Raw genomic sequence first — 15,325 nt, 5'->3', positions numbered from 1 at the left:
GTCTCTACACTGCAAAGCAAATAGATGGTTCAGGGGTGAACTTCGTGCTGCGTAAGGATCAACGCTTAGCCGACATAAAGATAGAACAGAGTACACATAAGTGTATGCCTTGGAAATCTTTGAAACTGGAAGTCCCCGAATTCAAGGTAGAAGACGATACTGAATGCGTCATGAGAAACATTATGGCGTTGGAGCAGTGTGTTTATCCATTCGAGACTTATATCTGCAATTATGTTTCTTTTTTGGATCAACTAATCAACACAGCGGAAGATGTAGAATTGCTGGTTGAGAAGAAAGTGGTTCATAACTTGCTTGGTAGCAACGATGCAGTAGCAGATTTGATTAACAAGCTTTGCGACCAGATTGTCGAAACAAGTTTCTGCTATGGTGGTATATGGCAAGTGCTTAATGAGCATTATGATAATTTTTGGAATGTTACCAAGGCAACTCTTAAGAGCGTTTACTTCAAGGATCTTTGGACAAGTAGTTCTACTATTGTTGCACTTTTTGTACTTTTGTTCTCAGTTGTTTCAGTCATTGCAAGTATCAAGGATATGTCTTCTAATTAACTAAAATTGCCAATTTAAAATTTTGAAATTTATTCACTGCATTTTCTTTTTCTCGTGAACCAAACGGAGTAGGATAAATGAAGTAACATTTTTCTTTTTTTTTGGTCCTATCAATAAATAATAACATTGATACGCTTGGCAAAAATTTCTACTACTCCCCGAGTATCAATAAGGGCCATATAGTGCCAAAATGATATTAATAATTCTAGGTCATTATTCATATGCTATTAATTAATGGGTGGTGGAATAGCTGGCACTAGTATGAATTATTGGTCTGACCCTTATCCTTTTGGAGTTCCGATATAAGGCTCTACCAACCACTTCCCTCATCTCACAGTGGTTGCAAGGACTTACCAGATTTATCCAACAATATCGGTCAGTCGAAACACTTGTCTTTCCTGATTTGATTTCCTTTCTATTTTTGGTCCTATTTCATTGGAATTGTGTGCATGACTTTCAAGTACTTTGATTTTGATTTCATGTTATTAATTAATTCTAACACTTTAATGTGGTACTAAAAGAAAAATATGGAGAAAGAGGAGCCTTGCAATATACAGAGAGATGAGAATAACGCACTACTTTAGCACAAAGAGGAGATTGCAGCATGTAATATTAAACAAGTAATTATGATTGGATCCTTGCAATTGGTAAGAAAACTAACTGAACAGAAAAAGTTAAGCTAGAGACTCAGAAAGTCATATATTTTGAAAACCGATCTCTCATTTTCCTGAACAGATTAATTTGGTGTTTTTTTTTTTTTTCTCTATGTCCTAATAAGGGAGGGGATCAATATAGTAACATGGGCGAAAAGGAGGCCTGCCTTGATGAGTCAGTCATAATCGACTTTCCAGTGGAATTAGAACCTGACCTGAATACAACATGTTGGATCCACAAGGTTCCCAGGAAGCTACGCCAGGTGAATGAAGCAGCTTACACTCCTCAGCTGGTTTCCACTGGGCCTTTTCACCATGCTAAACCAAACTTGAAGGCCAAGGAACATCATAAAACCAAGTATCAGCAGGAATTTTGGAAAAGGGATTTCTCCAAACACATTGGAGAGAATGATATTGAAGATTTCATGAGACAAGAAGATCGCCGACAACGCATCTGGGATAGTTATGCAGGAACATTTGAGCTCAGGAACAATCCAGACCTGTTCTTCAGCGTGATTCTACGAGATGCCGTGTTCATCTTTGAGCTGTTTTTGAGGGACTTTGAAAATCAGCTTGGAAATAAGAAGCCTGATGAAGTGAAGGATTATATATTGACAACACCGTGGCTGAGGAATGTTATAGAGTTGGACTTAATATTACTGGAAAATCAGCTTCCCTTTTTTATTTTCACAGAACTGTTTGACTTCGTCCTGCAAACAGAGCCAGATAATCAAATGGATATGGATTTTACTTTTTATCTATCAAAACATGGTCACCCAGGGGCACTGGCAGGATCAGGTTAGAACTCAATAGAATCCAGGGCACTTAATGGCCTCACACTCAATTATTTATTTTATTTGGTTTAAAAATTCTGGTGTTCATTTTTATTTTTATTTTCTTCAGTTAGTATCTAATTAAGATGCCATATATCCTGTTTCTTCCGCATTGATCAGATGGAAAGAAAATCCCACTATTCCTTTCCACATTTTGCCATTGAATTTGTCAGTAATTATTACTGCATTGGAAGAGCTTTCTGCGAGGAAACGCTGGAAAAAGTTTATCACTTTCAGCAATGCTTCAATGCAGGTGGTTTGCTAAGCATAGCGGAAACTAGACCACAATTCATCGCTGACGATACGATCTGGGGCACCGAAACTAATTTCTTCAAGAATATCAAACATTTCACTGATATGGTCAGAAAGTTTCTGTGTCCAACTGATCTGATGGTTCTGCTGTCTCAACCTGCTCAACCAAATCAACCACCCTGTTCTTCTTGTTATTCTCAAACAAATATATATGTCAATTATAATGGCGTGGAAGACCCATCTGTTCATTATACCACCTGTTTTTACAGTGCTAAGCAACTGGATAGAGCAGGCGTGAGCTTTGTGCCCTGTAAAAATCAATATTTAACTAACATAGTGGTTAAAAAGTTCAAGTACAATTTTTTTCCTTGGAAATCTTTGGAATTGGTTGTCCTTGAGTTCAAGATAGAAGATAATACAGAGTGCCTTATGAGAAATGTCATGGCTTTGGAGCAGTGTGTTTATCCATTTCAGTCTTATATCTGCGATCACATTTCGCTGCTGGATCATCTCATTAACACTGCTGAAGATGTGGAATTGCTGGTGGAGAAGAGAATTGTTGACAATTTGCTTGGCAGCAACGATGCAGTGACAGATTTGGTTAACAAACTTTGCGACCAAATTGTGGAATCGGGTTTGTGCTATGGAACAATCTGCAAACAACTTAACAAGCACCATGACAATTTTTGGAACGTCACCAAGAAATCCTTAAGCGGGTTTACTTCGAGGATCTTTGGACTAGCAGTTCTAGTATAGTTGCGTTTTTTGTGCTTTTATTCTCAGTTGTTTCTGTCATTGTAAGCATTAAAGATATGACCACATGGTAAAAAAATAATAATAATAATAATAATAAATAAAATAAAATAAAATCTTATTACTGGATGAATGAGAATGAGAATGAGATGTTCCTTTTAGTTATTTGAAAGGTTTACTTGGCGTTTCTGAAGATATTAACCCCAAAAGAGTAACATTACTTTAGATTTCCATCCCCATTAAAATAAACAAATAAAACTGTTTTGTCCACAACCCATCCCAAAGTGGAGCTCGACGCCCACCCAATATTGTTGAACTGGCCTTGGGCTGCTGAATTTTCCGGGAGGCCTCTATATACACACATGATAAAATCAACCACATACACCCCCACAAAATATTAAAATTCCAAAAATGCCCAAATCTTTGAAACTTGAAGTCCCTGAATTCAAGGTGGAAAACGGCATAGAAATGCGTTATGAGAAACATTATGGCTTTGGAAAATGTGTTTGTCCATTTGAGACTTATACCTGAAATTACATTTCATTTTTGGATCAACTAATCTACACAGCTGAAGTTGCTGGTTGAGAAATATGTGCTTCATAATGCTTGGAAGCAACGATGCAGTGGCCGATTTGATTTACGAGCTTTGCGACAGATTGTGGAAATAAGTTTCCGCTATGGTGGAATTGCCAAGAGCTTAATAAGCACTATGACAATTTTGGGAACGTGACCAAGGCAACCTTAATAGTGTCTACATTAAGGATCTCTGGACAAGTAGTTCTAGTATTGTCTCACATTTTGTACTTTTTTGCAGAGTTAGTTTCAGCCATTGGAAGCATCAAGTAGATATCTTCTAATTAACTAACAATTGTCAATTTAAAATTTTGAAATTTATCCAACTGCATTTTCAATCATTAATAACTATGCAAGCACAATCAAGTTGTACTCGGTTTCATAATTATAAAATCTTACGATAAAATATATTTATCAGAAAAAAAAAATGTCTACTGATTCATTTAAAGAAGGAAGATTTTTAGGAAACAACTAATTAGGATTTTTTTTTTTTTTGGCTAATTAGGATTACACAGTAGAAGATTTTATTTCTTCATTTTTGGGTTCTTGCTTCTGATTTCCACTGGGGGCTTCAAAAAATCTCATTCTCCCTACCCTACGTGTACAAAATTTTATCCTTTAATAATAACTTAATACGAATACTGCGAAGTGTCACATCATAAACTCTGTACTCCTTTTCCCCTGCATTCTGTACAAGAAAAGATGATTTTTTTTTGGCTGAAATGTACAAGAAGAGATGATACGTATCACATCTATTAGATCAGGCATTATCAATTTAAATTGGAAATTGAATATGTACTCTTTTTTTTCTTTGTTTTTTTGAGAAATATATTATATATAAAGAAAACTTAGAAATTGAATGGAATGTATCAAGTGTCAACCCCGTATTAATTAAACGTCTATTTTCAATCGGCAATTGAGAAACTGACCTTAGCCAGAGTCGCGGGAATAACTATCATTCTTCTTCCTCCTAATCTCATGTGTTGAATGGCTTTGTCTAATCCTGCACAAGTTTTGTACTTTTTAAATTGCTTCTTTTTAACTTTTATTTGTTTATTTAATTGCTTGGCGTGCCTTTTTTTTTTTTTTTTTTGGGTAAAAGACAACAAATGTTGTTAGTTGTACAGAGAATAGGGCTAAAAAGATACTAAAAAACTAACCTATAGTGAAAAACATTAAATTAATTAGTAATGATATAAAAATAAAAAGCTACTAGGTATTAATTTTTTTTTTTTCACCTGGACCAAATTCCTTCTTTCCCATTTTGATTTGGACTCGATTCCCATATTCTAAACGATTGCCCGACTCATCATAGATGACATATTCTATTCCAGCCTGCAAATGAACTTAAATTAGAGTTGCAGCAATCAAGGAGAATATCACATCTCTAAAACATTCTCAAGAGAGAGTGAAAAAACAAAAAAAGAAAAAAGGAACCGCTTTTTACATTGAAATAAAACATTTAATTAGAGTGGTTGTAGGAGAAGCACACGATAATTTTTTCTTCTAAAGAGTAAGTGTATGTTTTGTATTTTAGTAAAGATTTAGATACCTAAATATATAAAGATACTTAATTTTATAAGTTTAATCAATCACACTAGTACTCCTCTTTTATAAAGATTGAACTACTATATAGATAGATAATTCATCTTCTTTCTCTCTTTTTCCTTCTTCATCTCTATATAGTAATAATATAATGCCACTTCATTTGAAGATATTAATAAATAATTAAAATAAACAAAGTGAAAAATAAAAACAACTGTTTTCAAAGATGATATGTGATTTTATCACACATAAATAAATAAGGAAAATAAAGATAGAAATCCTCATCTAGGAAGGAAAAACCCTTACAAAGTAAAACAACATTTGCAAAAAATACTACTATAGCCACAATGACAATGACCATATATGTTTTACTTAATTTTCATTAATTTTCAATTTCTTTTTGAAAAATTTTATGTATATAATATATCATGAATAATTAGAAATACTTAAAAGTCAAACAAAATATTTATCATGGGTACATATATTATTGTTTGATTAACTTATATTTAGTTACATTTATCAATTAAATTATTTACTTTTTATTAATAATTAGATTATATTAATATTTTAACTAATAAAACAATGGCACATGTATATTTGATAAACAATCTGGTAGACTTTTTATTACCTCTAGCATTACTTATTTACCAATATTTGTATAAATTTTCTATTGTAGACATAGTCATCCATTATTAAGTGGGTGTCATCCGCATATAACTAGGTGATGTTTTTAAGTTATATGCGAATATGGTTAGGTGATACCCACTGAATAACAGGGTCGACAGTGCTCATAATAGCAGTTTTGCATATTTGTATATTCCAAGTTATGCAAACGTACTTTTGAATCTAATAAAACATACGAAAGTGTTCCTACATTAACAAAACTGTATAAATCACGAATCAAACTGCTTTCCTGATGAATGATGGAAACATCTACTACTCTTTAGTTTAATTTTTTGAGTTTTTATTGATTTATTATTATTATTTTTTGTCTTTTTTTAAATCTTTTAAACTCTAGAACATTCTTGTTTCTTTTTCCCTTCACCCCCCACCCCCACACCCCGCCCCCCCCCCCCCCCCACACACACACACACAATTATAGAGAAGGAAACAATTAATCATAATCCACCTACATAAAATGAAGTAAAAGCATCCCCTTTATCGTTCTTTGGGTGTGGACCAGTACCGGTACAAATATCCTTGTAGTATATACCACTATCAAGCTTCTTGTATTTGCCATGTGTAACTACACGAGTTTGAGTACCTGGGTATTAATTTCAGAAATCAAATTAAAAAATGAAAATTTACCGAAGGGGCAAATAATATATGATCTATGACAGTAATTAATTTGTCACTAATTAGTTATCATCAAAGTATACATATATATATTTTGATATCGGGGTGGCAAATCCGCACTCTAAATCATTGATACTAATAATACAACAAGAAAATTGCACCGACCGTCTCTATGAAATGTTGGAAATTCAACTAATATCTTTTTGTCTTTCACGTAGACTGTAATAGTGTGCGTCGAAGTATGTATGTTTTGCACCTTGCCACGCCTCATAAAATATTACTTAGTCAACCAGATCATCAAGAACATTTTAGGAAATTAAACTACGGGGAAAAATAAATCTGGTTGCGCCCTCATCAAAATGTTACCTATTATGGTGCTGGAGGGGTTTAAAAGAATAACTGAGTGTTTGCTTTTGCTTCTGTTGCCCATAGTTAGTCCCTATCTGCCTGGGAAATGCTGCACCTGGAAAAGCAGCTTTGTTGAGAGCCAGAATACCTATAGACCGCCAGAAATCTTAGGCTACATTTGGTGTTTGTAAGCTATTTTGTGGGAGAAGAGAAGGGGGGAAAAAAAGGCGTTGGTTTTTATTTTTATGTTGTACGAAAAAATTTAGAAATAAAAATAATAATCTATATTCGGGAAAAACACGAACCACTGTAAAATCACCCCCTCTTTTTTTTACAAAAAAATAAAATAATAATAATAATTAAACTGTATCATGCATAAATAGACAAAGAAGAGAGGCATACTAGGAATGGAGCGTTTGAGGGCAAGAGAGGAGGCAGAGAAAATCGTCAGCATAGCTCCAAGACCAAAGTTTGGTTTTTGTACAATTAAGAAGATAATAGATTTTTTTTTTTTTTTTTTTTTGTAGGTAGAAAATTAAGAAGATAAAAGTTAGTAGAGTAAAGGAGAAGAGAGATTAATCGGTGAACTGATGGATTGGTAATTAGAGAGAATAAGTAAGCAAAGCTCCTGGAGATTAAATTTGCTAAATTATCGGAATGAATTCAAATGTCAACTGTCTCTACCTTATATGAATTGAAAATTGGCCGACAAGAGATTGGTCTCAAGTCGTCTATTTATAATAAACTACTCTCAACTAGCCTTTACCGCGTAAAGCTGGAGCCAATCACCAAAATGAATCATCTACGTGCACAAAAATTAATGTAGCCGACAAAAATTAAATGTGACAAATAAACATAAAAAAAAAAAATTAAATTTGACAGTACTCATCTGGAACATTATTTCCACATGTAAACCTTCCAGATTTAATAAAATATACCATGCTTGTCACGCTGTATATAGTTGAACTTCAACCCTTTTGTTTATATATCTTGAAATCAATTTAGTACTGGATCATCCAAAAAAAAAAAAAAAGGTTTAGTAGTAAGAAATGGCATGTAAATGAGCTGAGTATTAATATTTTAAATTTGGTTCATATAATTTTAAAAATGTATAAACTCATAAAATTTTGAAATAATTTGATAAGTTCAACTCTATTGATTTATGAAAAATTCAATTTCACTCGACTCGACTCACTCATACAAAACTGAACTTTAATTCAACTCAATTTGGTATAATATAAAAACCAAAAAGCTTGAATATTTATTTTTTAAAATATAAATACATAATAAATAATGAATTCTTTTATCCTATTAATTTTATCATAAAATTAGTTTAATTTTTAAAAATTTATAAATTGAAAATATAAAAAATATTGTTTATGTATTACAAATATTGAATATGTTTAAATTCATCATATAATTTTTATATAAATAATTCAAACTAATCACAAACTTTATTTATTATTTAAGATTGACTCACGGATTTTACTTTTTCTTTAAAATTGATTCGTTTTCTTTGCGAATTAAGTTTAAATAAACTAAAATTGAACTAAGCTGCTCACGAGTTATTTGAACTTTATTTACAGCCCTATTAGCACAATCATTATATATATAATAATGTTTCTAAATTTCAATCCTGTATCCATATTTAATATTATATGTAATGTTATGAATAATAAATATTAAAATATTATTTATTAATATATTATATAATTTAAATATAAATAAATAAATGCATTTATTAAATATTAATATATTATTTAATAAATATTTTAATAACTATTATTGAATCGGTATTTGATTTTGACTGTAAAGTTGGTAGTATCTTGTAGATCTCTAAAAAAACATGGTATGATATGCCGCAGGAGTAATTAATGATTATAAAATGACGACAAAAGACCAATCATTAAAAAATTAAAATTAAAAAACGATTACCTTATCCCTAAATCCGTGTTGACCGAACAATCTCTCCTCATATTTTACCAGTGTTAATCCAGATAATCATTCACGCTACTTTTTAACATCTTTTCATGGAATATACCTCCCATGAACATATTAGTATACCATCAGTCCATTCAGCATATATTATATACATACCACTAGCCCAGTAGAAAACTAGAGAAGAGGATTGTGACATATATTTTTCGACTAAAGAAAGACTTTGACTTAGTTGCCAATTACATATTTGGTGCTTATCATCTAATATTTTGCCAATATTAATCTAGATCATATTCAGGCTTCTCTCTTTTTTTCTTTTTTCTTTTTTTTCTTTTTTTTTTCTAATTTATACATCTGTTTATGTAATATACCTCTCATGTATATATTAATATACCATCAGTCCATTCAGCAAATATATATATATATATATAGATTACTAGAGAATTATGACTTTTATTTTTTCGACTAAAGAAAGACTTTGACTTAATTGCCAATTCATATTTGGTTCTGATGCTGTTACCGATCATGTGTGATCATGTTAGCATTTCACCCTTCTTAAACTTGCGTTTAAGTTTAAGATTTTTTTAGTCACAAAGATGAAATAACTCAAAAAGCCATTTCTTGCATTCTTTTAGAAGACAAAAACTTAGAACTTGTACATTTTAGTTTTTCTTATACTATTTTGTTTTATATATAAGGCATTGTTATATAAGACGCGCACCAAATCCTTACCATAACATATGCATTACCAATTTCTTAATAATAATAGACTGATTGAGATAGGTTGTGCACACAATATAATTGGATCTAAGCGTTTTTTAGTAAAACTTAGAATATATATACCTAAATTTTCTTATTTAGAAGTCTAGCAGATGCCTTAATAGCCGTCTATTAGCATATAAAAGCTGGACAATAGGCTTATAAAAGCACATTAAACCGGATAAATCAATGGAGATCTAAATAAGAGAAAAACTATATATATATATATATATATATATATATTTATATATGGATATAGTACTGCAAGTTCACAGATAATATTGCAAGGAAATGAATCTTAAAGAAAAAATGTAATAAATTCCTTACAATTGCATTAATTTGTTGTTGTTTTTTGGCCTCCTTCATGAATATAAAAATAGTGATTGAGTTGGTGGATGGCATATGCAACAAAATATTTGGTCTTTTTGCCTCTAAATTAAAGAAAATAGGAAGTAGAAAACTCGGAAACATGGTAATCTACTGGCTTAGATCAATTGGGAACGGTTGACTTGACTCGACTCTTGTTATAAATTATGATTTTAAAGGGGATGTACACAAATATCCCCATTCCCCAATTTTTATTTATTAATTTTTTTTTTCAAAAAATGAGGAGTTACACAGACCGTATCCCTCTGCCTCTAGCGCCCTTCTCCCAAGTCCCAACTTCTGATTCTTACTAGATCTTCACGGTCATTTGCAGCACCTAAAGTCGGCTGAGATATTATAAACCAGTGGTTAGTCCTATCACCTGTTGTTATTGAAATATGCTTTGATTCTTTATCTTTCTATTTTTGATTTGTAATCAGGTATGAGTCCTCATTTATATGAAGGGAGAGATAGAATCATAGAAGGAGGCCTTAATTATGTAGGGAGAGATGAGAAGGACACCTACGATGTTTATAAAGCCATTTCTCTTTTCTACTAATTAATAATATTTCTCTGGTTCTTCACATTGTTAAATTTTCTTCATGGTCTCCATTCCCTCAAATTCTTTACAAGTGAAGATAGCATGCACTTTTTAGCGGTAAACATTATATGGTTCATTATTTTACTATTTCCTTGTTAACATATATGGTCGATTAAGTTGCAATGCAATACAAAACTTATTAGTTAATGAATAGCCTCAGACTGAATCAAAGGGGTTATGATTGGATATAAAATCAGAATTGATAATGGGATATATATATATATATATATATATATATATATATATATATATATATATATATACATTTAGTAGAAGGAAATCAAAGTCAATTGTATGACTATGCATGATTCAATTATCTGTTATTCTTTCTAGAAATTAAACAGAGCGGTGTTCTGTTCTTTTAGAACAAGTTTGCATTTGTCTGATGATTTATTGTAATCTGCTTTATTTTCTATAGGTATCAAGGGAAATTAAGGATCTTCGAAAGCCTTTTATAAATGGGAGAAAAGAAGGCTTGCCCCGATGAGGCAATCATAATAGACATTCCAGAGGACTTGGAACCTGACCTGAACTCTACATGTTGGATCCACAGAGTTTCCAGGAAGCTCCGTCAGGTACATGAAGCAGCTCACACTCCCCAGCTAATTTCCATAGGCCCTTTTCATTACGACGAACCGAAACTGAATGCCATGGAACAGCACAAAACCAAATATCATGATCAATTCTGGAAACGGGACTTCAGTAAACATATTAGGGAAAATGACATCAGAGACTTCATCGAAGAAGGGGATCGCCGAGAACGAATCTGGTGTAGCTATGCAGGGAGCTTTGAGCTTAGGAATAATCGGGACATGTTCTTCCGGGTTATTCTACGAGATGTCTGCTTCATCTTTGAGCTATTTTTGAGAAACTACGAACATGTACTTGATAATAATGACAAGCCTGAGGAAATGAAGAAGGATATACAGGACTACATATTGAGAACTCCATGGCTAAGGAAAGCTATAGAGCTGGACTTGATAATGCTCGAAAATCAGCTCCCTTATTTTATTTTCACAGAATTATTTGACTTCATCCTCAAAAAACAGCCAGAAAATCAAGGGAATATGAATATCCCTCCTTATCTATCAAAACATTGGAAGGAAAGTGAATCCCATGATTTCTTTATTAGGATTACATGTGAAATCTCCATTGATTATTACAGGAATGGAAAAGCTACAATAAAGAAGCCAGGAGAAGTGGAATTGCAACAGTTGAACGAAATCAAACATTTCACTGATTTGGTCAGACAATTCATGTGTCCAGATAGTGGGTATCCTCGAGGTCCACATGTCAAAACCAAATGTCTATACACTGCAAAACAACTGGATAGAGCAGGGGTGAACTTTGTGCCGAGTGAAGACCATTACTTAGCTGACATACACAGAACAAAGGTTACATACAACTGTTTCTGTATAGGTTGGAAGTATTTGAAACTGAAGGTCCCTAAACTCAAGGTAGAAGACGACACAGAATGCCTTATGAGAAACGTTATGGCTTTGGAGCAGTGTCTTTATCCATGTAAAGCTCACATATGCAATTATATTTCGCTGCTGGATCAACTTATCAACACTGCTGAAGATGTGGAATTACTGGTTGAGAAGGATGTCGTTCAGAACTTTCTAGGCAGCAATGATGCAGTTGCCAATTTGTTTAACAAAATCTGTGACCAAATTGCAGAAACATCTTTCTGCTATAGAACCCTCTGTGAAGCTCTTAATGACCACTACAACAATCCGTGGAACGTTGCGAAAGCGACCCTTAAAAGCGTTTACTTTAAGGATATTTGGACTGGGAGTTCCTCCGTCGTTGCGTTTTTCGTCCTTGTATTCTCAATTGTCTCAGTCATTGCAACCATCAAGGATTTGTTCTTCTAATAGAAATAAAAACTTAGCATCGAAGGATATCCAAATGTGATTTTTGAAAAATCCTGATGAATGAAAATGATAGTTAGCTAGATAAAATCTCTGTGAGAATAAAATACGGTTTCTTAATACAAACAATTGCATTTGTTCCAGTAGTAAATGTGAATGATTTGTCAATTAAGAAATTTTAACAAAATGATAATAATTAAATTAACATTTCTCTCTCCCCCGCCCCCATCCTCTTTTTTTTTTTAATGATCTTGACTTTAACAACTCCAAAAAGATTGTGGTGTATATAGTTGATGTACTGATTCGCCTTAAACCCACTGTCCGTGTACGGCCCAAAAGAGAAGCCCGTTTCTGTTCTCGATCTGCCTCAAAGTAAGAAAGTATCGGACTGAAGACAAACACAGATCAAATGGAGGAGATCAGAGAAATTGAGAATGAATGAGATGGTGGAGGAAGAGGTGGTAGACGACAAGGAAGGCGTTGTCGTTGTTGGTGGTAGGAAATATGGGAGCCAGCCCAGTTATGATGGGTCATAGTGTCTTTCAGAAGAGGGCATGAAGGGCACTCGGACCTCATCCCTTCAAAGCCTTCTCCCCTAGTATGCGCGCATACCTCGGGCGGTCCGCTAAGATGCTTCAGCTCAATGCCGTAGACCGTGGCTTGATGGAGTTGGGGGACATCAGTGAGGAGATAAACAATAATGCTAATTTATTGTTTATCAAAATTAATAGATGTAGAATTACTTGTGCAACAATACTAAGGATTTACCCCCAAAAAAAAAAAAAAAAAAAAACAACACTAAAGAACCACTTGTCCAAAGATCCTTGAAGTAGACATCACTAAGGGTTGCCGTGGCAACGTTCCTTCCATAATTGTAAAAAATAAATAATTTATTAACCACACATATATTATCATGTTATTATTTATTTAAAATTTTAATAAATAAGTTTGATAAATGTAACATTACTAATTATTGCACATTAAAATATAAATATATGTATATATATAATATAAATGAAAAAATTCAATAAAAAAGTGTAAATATTAACTTTTATAGGGCAAATTTTAAAATAGAAAAAAAATGATGGGAAATAGGCCATAGCCAACCCATAATATCCGGTTGTCAATTAAAAAAAACAAAAAAAAAAAAGCAATTGTAACGTTGCCGGCAGAGCAAGGAAGTGCGATCCCTATCTCATTCTTGACGAAATTTCTTTAGAGGAGCTGCCTCCTCTCTTTTGACCCAAAAATAATCCCCAAAAAAGAGAGAGAGAGAGAGAGAGAGAGAAAAAGATGCCTTCTGTCTTGTTTGCTCATGTATGTGTCTGTCCTTTGCGCAAATCAGGCGATCCCTCAAATTCACATATAATATGAAAACATATGTGGTCATCTTTTTTTCGTTGGAGAGAAAATATATATGACCATCTTTTTTTATGATGTAGTGTCATATTTTGATTCGTACCAACTGATATTTAATATAATAATAATTCCCCCAAACTCTCTTATATTATTGTGGCAAAAATAAATAAAATGAAGGCCATCATCTGTTTTTATAAGATCTGTTAAATAGTACAATTAAACGAAAAAAAAAATCCATATCAATAATAAAAACAATTATTATCAAGAATATATAATTAAAGCAAAAAATAAAAATAAAAAAAGAAAAAATATGTATACACATCAATATTACATAAAACTATTATAGATAAACATTTATATTATATAGGCAATGAATCCTTCCAATTTTGTGCTGATTTTTTTAAAAAAAAAAAAAAAAAAACAAGATAAACACAGAATATTGAAAAGGACTTAAAGTCACAAAAATCCCTGCACAGTATCGAATATGTAGTAGTTGTAGTGTGTGTGTGTGTGTGTGTGTATATACATATAGAGATCGACCTGACCAAAATGGTACAGTCCAAAAGCGTGAAAAAATGACTAGCCATTAGATTTCTACTTATTTAATAAACGGTTTAGATACTTCCTTGTCACACGTGAGAAAATTACAATTTCAAAAAAATTTCCCTCAACCTTCCCGCTTCAAAATATCATTTTCTTTCCCGCTCACATTACTGTTTCATATAGACTTTACCATTTCCAAATTCCTAAGTAAAATCCATCATCTCTCACCATTTCAAAATTTTCAAATAAAATCTACCATCTCCACCATTCCAATCCCAGATATCCTTCTATTGCTTCCACCGTCCAGGCCTTCTCCTCGACAAATCCAAAATCCATTTAGAACTTGGGTTAAAGATTATTATTTGGGAGCCATTGTTTTTTTTTTTTTTTGAGCCTTTTTTTTTTAAGTATGAACAAAAAACTCCAAAAAAAAAAAAAAAAAAACAATGACATTGATGACCTGCAAAACGTCATTAGCTTAGGTACAAAACAAGTGGGCATTTTCCTCTAGATTAAGAGATGCCCTTTCTTCGTGGTAGCTGAGAGTGAAGTTCCGGTGGTGACTGTATCACTGCCTAGAGTAGAAAGGGCATCTATGACCTTGATAATTGAGTTTCGTTTGGTTGTGTTCTTTTGAGTCTTGAGGCCCCGATCTTATTAGATATGAGGTTGAGGAGTTCCTACTTGGAGATTTTCAATTGAGCTGTGAAGGACAAGCACGCGATCATAGAGGAGTTAGAGTGGTGGAGTTTCAAAGAACAAGAATTGAGATGGTGGTCTTGTGGGTTGAATTGAATACTAGAAAGAAGAGGTTTGAAGATGTAGAGTTATGGAAGCTTTAACACTTTTGTAAATTTTTTTAATTTTTAAAGTTTTTTGTTATTTTCTTTTGTAATTTTTTTTTTATATTTTTACAAGTATCATTCAAAATAATAAAATTCAAACTTAATAAAAAAAAAATTGAAGACCTATTGAAAATTACAAAACTGAAAAGATAACCCAAAAAAAAAAATTAATAATTTAGGGGACCAAAGCCAACGCTTTTATGTCCCAACAATGTTGG

General features: G+C 32.6%; 2 protein-coding genes and 1 long non-coding RNA gene across 5 annotated transcripts; 2 read left to right on the top strand and 1 right to left on the bottom strand.

Annotated features, from left to right (window-relative positions):
• The first annotated feature begins 812 nt into the window (after positions 1 to 812).
• On the top strand, positions 813 to 3,159 carry LOC107425637 (UPF0481 protein At3g47200-like). 3 transcript variants are annotated; one of them, XM_060819155.1, is made up of 4 exons: positions 813 to 944; positions 1,091 to 1,216; positions 1,348 to 2,020; positions 2,176 to 3,147. In XM_060819155.1, exons 2-4 carry the CDS (start codon positions 1,196 to 1,198, stop codon positions 2,217 to 2,219), a joined length of 738 nt encoding a protein of 245 aa, XP_060675138.1. In that variant the 5' UTR covers positions 813 to 944; positions 1,091 to 1,195; the 3' UTR covers positions 2,220 to 3,147. The 3 variants fall into 3 exon arrangements, with proteins under 3 accessions (XP_060675138.1, XP_060675137.1, XP_060675139.1); XM_060819154.1 differs by having other exon boundaries at positions 1,091 to 2,020; positions 2,176 to 3,159; XM_060819156.1 differs by lacking the exon at positions 1,091 to 1,216 and having other exon boundaries at positions 819 to 944.
• A 1,403-nt stretch (positions 3,160 to 4,562) lies between these two features.
• LOC132804443 (uncharacterized) lies at positions 4,563 to 6,667 on the bottom strand. The gene is made up of 3 exons (XR_009639584.1): positions 6,312 to 6,667; positions 4,872 to 4,968; positions 4,563 to 4,636 (listed from the first exon to the last, which is right to left on the bottom strand). It is a non-coding gene; the product is annotated as an uncharacterized LOC132804443 (long non-coding RNA).
• A 4,277-nt stretch (positions 6,668 to 10,944) lies between these two features.
• LOC132804394 (UPF0481 protein At3g47200-like) lies at positions 10,945 to 12,363 on the top strand. The gene has a single exon (XM_060818693.1). The coding sequence runs from the start codon at positions 10,945 to 10,947 to the stop codon at positions 12,361 to 12,363; it is 1,419 nt and encodes a 472-aa protein (XP_060674676.1).
• The last annotated feature ends 2,962 nt before the right edge of the window (positions 12,364 to 15,325 follow it).

The sequence above is a fragment of the Ziziphus jujuba genome, chromosome 7, assembly GCF_031755915.1.
Source record: "Ziziphus jujuba cultivar Dongzao chromosome 7, ASM3175591v1".
Taxonomy (NCBI): domain Eukaryota; kingdom Viridiplantae; phylum Streptophyta; class Magnoliopsida; order Rosales; family Rhamnaceae; genus Ziziphus; species Ziziphus jujuba.
The sequence above is the reverse complement of the archived record's forward strand: the minus strand, read 5'-3'. Positions and strand labels throughout refer to the sequence as shown.